The sequence below is a fragment of the Panulirus ornatus genome, chromosome 55 (assembly GCF_036320965.1).
Source record: "Panulirus ornatus isolate Po-2019 chromosome 55, ASM3632096v1, whole genome shotgun sequence".
NCBI lineage: Eukaryota > Metazoa > Arthropoda > Malacostraca > Decapoda > Palinuridae > Panulirus > Panulirus ornatus.
In genome coordinates, this window is record NC_092278.1 from 37,279,218 (window position 1) to 37,288,447 (window position 9,230).

The 9,230-nt window shown below is 38.5% G+C and overlaps 1 protein-coding gene across 1 annotated transcript; it reads right to left on the bottom strand.

Moving 5' to 3' along the window:
- Positions 1-6,860: 6,860 nt before the first annotated feature.
- On the bottom strand, positions 6,861-9,113 carry MetRS-m (Methionyl-tRNA synthetase, mitochondrial). Its single transcript, XM_071693476.1, has one exon. The coding sequence runs from the start codon at positions 9,111-9,113 to the stop codon at positions 7,404-7,406; it is 1,710 nt and encodes a 569-aa protein (XP_071549577.1). The 3' UTR covers positions 6,861-7,403.
- Between the last annotated feature and the right edge of the window lie 117 nt (positions 9,114-9,230).

Here is a 9,230-nt window from a genome sequence, read left to right on the forward strand (position 1 = left end):
GTATGGCTTTTATTGAACTAACTTCAATGGCTATACTTGGTAACAGATGGTTAAGATCCAAAAGGGATAATTTAAAATATTAATGCTTGCCTTCGGAGAATACTGCACAGTCAAGTGTACACTTGAACACTAAGGAATCGTCCCCTCAAGCGAGCAAAAAAGTTTTCAGGAAATTATTATTATTTTATTATACTTTGTCGCTGTCTCCCGCGTTTGCGAGGTAGCGCAAGGAAACAGACGAAAGAAATGGCCCAACCCCCCCCCCCATACACATGTATATACATACGTCCACACACGCAAATATACGTACCTACACAGCTTTCCATGGTTTACCCCAGACGCTTCACATGCCTTGCTTCAATCCACTGACAGCACGTCAACCCCGGTATACCACATCGCTCCAATTCACTCTATTCCTTGCCCTCCTTTCACCCTCCTGCATGTTCAGGCCCCGATCACACAAAATCTTTTTCACTCCATCTTTCCACCTCCAATTTGGTCTCCCTCTTCTCCTTGTTCCCTCCACCTCCGACACATATATCCTCTTGGTCAATCTTTCCTCACTCATCCTCTCCATGTGCCCAAACCACTTCAAAACACCCTCTTCTGCTCTCTCAACCACGCTCTTTTTTATTTCCACACATCTCTCTTACCCTTACGTTACTCACTCGATCAAACCACCTCACACCACACATTGTCCTCAAACATCTCATTTCCAGCACATCCATCCTCCTGCGCACAACTCTATCCATAGCCCACGCCTCGCAACCATACAACATTGTTGGAACCACTATTCCTTCAAACATACCCATTTTTGCTTTCCGAGATAATGTTCTCGACTTCCACACATTCTTCAAGGCCCCCAGGATTTTCGCCCCCTCCCCCACCCTATGATCCACTTCCGCTTCCATGGTTCCATCCGCTGCCAGATCCGCTCCCAGATATCTAAAACACTTCACTTCCTCCAGTTTTTCTCCATTCAAACTCACCTCCCAATTGACTTGACCCTCAACCCTACTGTACCTAATAACCTTGCTCTTATTCACATTTACTCTTAACTTTCTTCTTCCACACACTTTTCCAAACTCAGTCACCAGCTTCTGCAGTTTCTCACATGAATCAGCCACCAGCGCTGTATCATCAGCGAACAACAACTGACTCACTTCCCAAGCTCTCTCATCCCAACAGACTTCATACTTGCCCCTCTTTCCAAAACTCTTGCATTTACCTCCCTAACAACCCCATCCATAAACAAATTAAACAACCATGGAGACATCACACACCCCTGCCGCAAACCTACATTCACTGAGAACCAATCACTTTCCTCTCTTCCTACACGCACACATGCCTTACATCCTCGATAAAAACTTTTCACTGCTTCTAACAACTTTCCTCCCACACCATATATTCTTAATACCTTCCACAGAGCATCTCTATCAACTCTATCATATGCCTTCTCCAGATCCATAAATGCTACATACAAATCCATTTGCTTTTCTAAGTATTTCTCACATACATTCTTCAAAGCAAACACCTGATCCACACATCCTCTACCACTTCTGAAACCACACTGCTCTTCCCCAATCTGATGCTCTGTACATGCCTTCACCTTCTCAATCAATACCCTCCCATATAATTTACCAGGAATACTCAACAAACTTATACCTCTGTAATTTGAGCACTCACTCTTATCCCCTTTGCCTTTGTACAATGGCACTATGCACGCATTCCGCCAATCCTCAGGCACCTCACCATGAGTCATACATACATTAAATAACCTTACCAACCAGTTGTTAGAAAGGATGGGGCTATAAAGTGAACTGTATAAGATTAAAATTATTAAGGGACAGATCTTAATGAAAATTCTATTGTGCATGAGGGTATACAAATAGCTGACCTTAAAACACCTAAAACGACAACAGGAAATTCAGGGTTTATGAAATATAGATAATCAAGGACAGCTTAGAAAGTTAGAAGAGGAACTTGCAAATCAGAGATGGGAAATTCAGCTGGAAACCAGGGCATAACATCAGATGCTCACAGCAATCCAGAGTTTTCCCTGATGCTAACATACACTATTAGGATGATGATGTGCACTGGTACATCACAGCAAAGACAATGTGTTGTAAGGCAGATATGTAAAGTGCTTCACTGACAGCCCATGTTATGTGTGAACATCTCAATTCAAACCCTAGGAATATAGAAAAATATATCTAAACATCATAGAAGACAGTCTCCTAAACTATAGCTCATCTGACTTTCCTTGATGTGGAGTTAAATCAATTAGGGGAAATATTTACAAAGTGTATCAATTTCAATGCTTTCAACTAGGACAGATGGGTCACATCTTGACTTGCTAGTTACACTTGCTAACCGACTAAGCTGCAAACCAAAGCAAAAGTAGGTCACATCTTAAAATCATTAACCAATGTTTAAGGATGCTTTTTGATTCTTTTGATCTATGTAGATGTCCTTTAGTTTGTATTTTTACAGACTTCAGTATATGTTTAAGTCACTGCTTACTAATAGAGACAAGACACCAATGAGTACGAATAATAGTTGAAAACCATGTTTATTTGTGTTACCTGAGAGTAATATATTATTCATGCCTATATACTCCCAATCAACAAAATGCCAATTATTCTGGGCACCACATATTCATCCCCACACAAACATCAAAACAAAAGCTGCAAACTAAATGCTATAAGAATAAGAACTGGTACAAGAGTTTGATAAGGAAAAGAATCCCTTAACATCCTACACAAACAATTCTCTACTCAACCTTAAACTATGCCTCTGCCTGGTCATCAATCCTGTTAAAGCTTTAGCACACATAACTCAACTGCAAACCACAAATAACAGAGCACTCAGAATACTCACTATCTGCCTAACAATATAACTTCAATATAACTGTTTGCAACAGCAGAGGACCCTTTCCATCTGCACCGCTCCACAACTAACCACCAAGCACCATTTAGAAATAAAAAGCTTACCACTACTTCACTCTTCAGCAACTTACAGATCCCATTATTCCCAACAAACAGCAATGACAAACTATGCACACAAAAAACAAGCACAAAGCAACTCTCCCAACTCAGTCTAAAATGCCACACCAGGCATACACCTATGAAATTACAATGCCAGACATACATGAGTTACACTTAATCAATTACAATGTGGACAACATTAAAACGCTGATTCAACACTTATGAAGACCCTTTGCACCCATGTTGCAACTTCTACAGTCAAAATACTGAACAGTAACAGCTCAATTGCCATGCACTCTCCTCACATAGAAACACACACAATATCACAACACTTTATGGCCTGAAGTCAGAAGACAAGGGATTCATGGGGTAGGATGGTAAAGTATGGAATTTAATAAAATAAAACACCACATGACAAAAAAAAAGTATCAAAATCACATTCCCTGAAGGAGGTGAAGACATGTTGAATCACAAAAAATGTGCTCTTATGTTTCATCTAAAATTAAAGAAAAGACAAAAAATTCCCCACAGAAATTCCATTTCATAAAGATAATGAAATGTGCAAGATAGCAAAGAAAATTCCATGTAAAAAATAATCAAAATATATCAGATGGATGAAAACTACATAAATCAAGAAAAAATAAACTATATTAATAAAGCCACAAGTAGTAAAACTGATACTTGCATTAAGAGACAATTCATAAAACCACCAGTATTAAAACTGACATCTGCTTAGGAGACATTCAAAAAGACCTTGGGTCAAAAACAGGTGAAAACATCACATGAGTAATACCAGATAGCCTTTGGTTTCCAATAAACCAAGATTCCACAACCTCACAACCCAGGAAGGTGAGAGATTCTTCCTTACTCAAGAACTGGAAATACTTCCAATTTAGAAAGCATTTACGTCATCCACTATTATGCCACCCCAAGTGAAAAGTACCCTACCTGGAAGCATAAAATATAGGTACACAAGATTTCTAAGCACACTGGGTGCTCAGAATGCATGATCAGGAAGCTGCCTGCCAGTGCTCAGGACCTCCCAGACATCATCTCACCTCCAAACGTATCCCTGATTCCCTAAGGAACACTTCTAGATCTACAGATAATACCCTAAGATAAGTATCAAAGCACCCCTATATTTTAGCTGCAAAGCTCAAGAAAAGCCATCCAAAACTTCAAGAAAACATCTCTCATAAAAAGCACTCAACATTGCCTGCAAAAGGCCCTTCACATTCTCTCCTACAAGCCAGCTGCTAGACTCCTGCTTATGAGGGAAATGAAGTGCAAACAACTCGCATTTACAAAGACTACAAGATGGTGGAGTAAGGTAACATTCTCCGATGAAAGTTCCTTCAAGGGTGTGCAGTCAAGGCTGGAGGGGGGCCAGCCATTATGACTATTTTACAATGAAGACAGTGAAACATCCAAGTAATGTAATGATCTACAGTTGTTTTAGCAGTGCAACAGTTAGGGGAGGGTTGTACTTCTTACCTAAAATACTACAATGAATGGCGAGCAGTACAGTACAATGCTAGAGACCATCTGCTTCCTTTTGAAGAGGTTTATGTGAGTGATCATTTAATGTAGGATAGTGCCCCTGCTATAAGGCTAGAAAGGTGATGAACTGGTAATATGAAAAAAATTCAACTACAGGAGCTGCTTGGGAACTCCCCAGACCTAAACCCACTAAGGAACTGCCAGAACCAAGTGAAAGTCAATCTTGCTTCCTAAAATACCTCATCAGTGCCTTGCCTCATTCAGGAGCTCAATACCCAACATATGGACCCAGAATACTTCAGGAACCTTGACAATTCCAAACCCAGATGTCTGCGGATGGTAATCAAGACCAAAGGAAAGATGACACCATCCTAAAATTTAAGGGTACCATCACCTTTGAAAATATATGTGGGCAACACAGTGTTTTGTGAGCACTGTACAAATTTCTATGTACAACAATGTACAAAACACTTTATTATCAGGGATTGGTATGATAATCAGCAAATCACCATCACACTCCAAGCTCTGTGCAGGAATACCTTACTTTGAGGGAAAGATGAAAATTCAAACAAGAAAAACAACCTTAAGAAATTAAAACATACATGGTATTAACAATTGAGGATAGCTTTTTGTGATAACAGAACTGCTTGGGCTGTTGAAACTTTGAACTGTGAAATGAATTCTGATACTTGAGTACCTCCAGCAGTTCAGAGCATCTTTACAGATATGATGATTTCTTTCTGTTCATATGATGTCAATCTAAAATATATGAATAACCACATGCAAGCTATTCATCTGTAGTAGGCACTTAATGGCCAAAGTTATCAAGGTATATTTCCCAAATGTACTCTAGGCAATGCTAGAGATATGTGAAAATTCACAAATATTACATGTAATACTTAAGCTTTAATCACTGCATTCATCAAGATATAATAAGTGAGAAAACAACTCATTCACTCATCTACATCATAAAAGCAATACGGTATACAGTATTCCCTGACTCACGTATGATATATAAATGTTGCCATGGGGAGGTTAGCCCCCCCTTACATTGTTTCTTATCTATAAATAATAATTTGTATCCATTTACATGTAATTTCTATATTATATGGAAACCATCACTGGCACAACCATCCAAAACTGAGAAACCATTTCTTAAATTCTCATGTTGCCTGTAACATTATAGTTGTGAAAATAACTTTTACTGATTACGAGAATTTTACAAAATAATTTTACCACTTAATTTCTAGAGAAATACCTCATTAGAAGTTATTAGCTACACAGTAAAGAATAAAAAAAAGGTATAAAATACATATTTACACAACTATCCTTCCACACTGTACTTCATTTGTGAATCCACTGGTTTAGCATTTGATGTGTGGTGGTCTCTTCTTCTGAAACATCTGCTAATAAATACATTACGAAAGAAATGCCAAGGCAAATTTTTCATAATGATTTAATGAAGTTTGAAACAGTTGTGCCTCATGATGTTCCTTTTCAGGGCTAAATTCCAAGTAAAGTCACACTGCTCTATTTAGGATAACATTTAAGAACTGTCCTTAAGTTTACTTTGGTTTAACCTGCAAATAACAGCCATCATGTGATGTTTAAAGTGGGATGGCAGTCAGGATCATGTGAGGTTTTAATTCTTTTTTATGCATGTGGGGGTAGTTTAAGGAATATCAACTTGCAGTGTCATGGTTAATAGCATACAAAGTAGATTTCTAATAAGTTTCTAACTTAACATGTTTTTGTTTTCTTGAATACAATGGATATCAGTGGTCTGGAATGCCGTGTCTTTGAAATGATATCCAACAACCTTAAATCCTGTTCCTACAGATCCAGAATTCCTGTCCATATTTAAATATACTAGTGTATTCTAGTAGAATTTACAGATACCATATATCATTCTCAGAAAATCCCGAAGCCTCTCCATTAACCTGATATCACTATAGTAGAAAGATGCTCCCTACTCGCCCTAGAAGCCTAACCCTGCTAATCTATTGAGTAAAGAGAAAAGATTTTGTGGGGTTACTGATGACAACTAATTATCATACCTGGACACATCAGACCATGAAGAGTGATTCTGAATTTATTAGAGAAGGATTCAATATCCAATCACATGAGTTAAATGAAATGGAGAATCACGCACTAGGGTTACTAAGTACAATATCAGTTCAAATAGCAGCAACATGACATTAAAATGCTTTGGCATCAACACTAAGGTTTAAATGTCTATGATGTGCCAGATTTAAATGGTTCATATCTTTTTTAATTGTTTTAAATTTCAAATTTTGCTTGTTCTGGTGAATTTTTTTTTCACCTTAGCCAGTACTTAAAAGACATTTACTAAGGATTTACAAAACTCAACCATGAAACATATAGCAAAAAGAGTTTATTTGTCATTTTAACACTTGACAACACTTAACTCATGCACCTCATTCTACTTAACTCTAGATTTTCCTGTGGTGAGCACTATGTGTGAGCCCTGCCTTTTGGCAAAATGGTAGGAGCAGTGGATAGAAGTAGAAGGTAGGAACATTTAGGCAAGAGCATTAGGTAGAGATAGTAGGTAGGAGCATTAGATAGGTCGCAGTCATCAAGAACATTAGGTAGGAGCCTCTGCAAACACTGTGCTAGACCTGCCATCTGCCAGTGGCCTGTAAAGGATGATGCACTAAAGGCTACAAAGTGGCACTAGAGTTCTTTAGTTTGGAGACTTTGTTGCTATGGCTAACCCTTTGAGAGAGTTCCAATTGGAACAGGTGTCAGAGAGACAGATAGATATACAACTTTCACAATTAACAAAATATATTTGGACTAAAAATTTAAGCATTTACAAAACCACAATTTAATGTTTTCAGATGGTAATTCAATGATTCAACAAATTATATGCATCATAAAGATGTAAACAATTCAGAGCTTTATTTTGGTAAAAAGTTTTTTCCTTGGCCCTAAGTTAAATGAACTGCTTAGATTATCATACTGAGCATTACTAAATCCATCTTTTAGATTAACCCATGCCCTGTGATGAACTGGAACTCCAAGAGAATCCAAAAGCTGAGAAGCTAATGTAGGCACAACTGGTTGTAAAGCTATACCTACCATTCGCACAGTCTCCAGAGCAACCCGCAACACTGAGTCTAAATGATTTGAATCAGGAAGGTTCTTTAATTCCCATGGCTTTTCCTCCTGAACAAAGGCATTAGCTTGTCGAACAGCTGCCATTGCTACTTCTATACCATGATAAAAATTAAAATCATGGTAATGTTTCTCTATGATACAAGGAAGCTCCACCAACTGTTCCACCAATTTTTGTCCAGCTAACGGCATCTTTTTAAGATATTGCTGGTCTAGAGGAGGCATCAGCTGATTTGGATTGAGAGATGGAGCTGTGCATCGACTGAGAAGATTTCCTAATGCATCTGCAAGTTCCACATTTAGAATATGCACAGCATGTGCTTCACTCCAATTGCTGTCAGAATGTGGTGTACCACCTCTCAGTAACAAATACCGTAATCCATCAGCAGAATAACGTTTAATACAATCCTGGGGACACACTACATTCCCAAGTGACTTGCTCATTTTCTCTCCCTCAACTGTCCAGTGAGAATGGCAAAGGAGGGAACGAGGTGGTTCTAATCCTATACCAATGAGAAGAGCTGGCCAGTACACACCATGGAATCGTAAAATGTCTTTGCCAAGCACCTGAACATCAGGTGGCCATAATTCAGTGTTTGGATATCCTGCTGCAGTGAGATAGTTGATTAGGGCATCTACCCAAACATAAATAGTATGCAGAGTATCACCAGGAACTGGAATACCCCAAGAAACACGGTAACTGGGGCGAGACACTGAGAGATCTTGTAGGTCTTCATTCACCCATCTTTGTAACTGCTGATGAAATCTCTTTGGCTGTACTCGCTTATCATCCTTCAACCAATACTGCAAATCACTTTGAAACTGAGATAACTTAAACATGTAGTTATTTTCAGTATTCCACTCCACAGGATGACCACTCTCAGCACTTACAAGTCTTTTCTCACTTGATGGAAGTGTTATCTCATGAACCTGGGCTTCAGTTAGGAATGTCTCATCTGAAACACAGTACCAACCACTATAATCACCAAGATAGATGTGACCTCTGTCCATTAACTTACTGAAGAAATGCTTAACTGCACACTTATGCCGCTCCTCTACTGTACGAACATACTGTGTATAACTGATGTTTGCCAAGTCAAAAAGATATCTGAATTTATGAGAAACTTTATTGCAGAACTGAAGTGGGTCACTTCCATTTGCAACAGCAGCTTGCTCAATCTTTAAACCATGTTCATCTGTCCCTGTGGAGAACAGTAGTGAATTCACTGGTAGACCATGCAACTGTTGGAACCTGCATGCAGCATCAGCTAAAAGTGCAGAATATAAATGACCGATGTGTGGCTCTGCATTAACATAAAATATGGGTGTTGTTATGAAGAAATGTCCATCACTGCTTGTTTCACTAGATATACTCCTAATACACTGAGTCACTATCATTTTTCTCTTGTTTCTAGATCCACATTTAACAAATGAAAATCTGGCAGTCTGAGCTGTCATTCTGCTGAACATAATTTGCCTTATCATGTTTCTTGACTATTAGTATTAAACATGCAAAGAAACTCAAAACCATTACTTTTATTCTTCAAGTCTGCGGAGAGGTTTTCTTATAAGATTATGTTACTGGGAAGGATACCTTCATCT

Excerpts from the sequence above, each read along its gene's own strand:
- MetRS-m (XM_071693476.1), bottom strand. The coding sequence starts at position 9,113 with ATGATAAGGCAAATTATGTTCAGCAGAATGACAGCTCAGACTGCCAGA.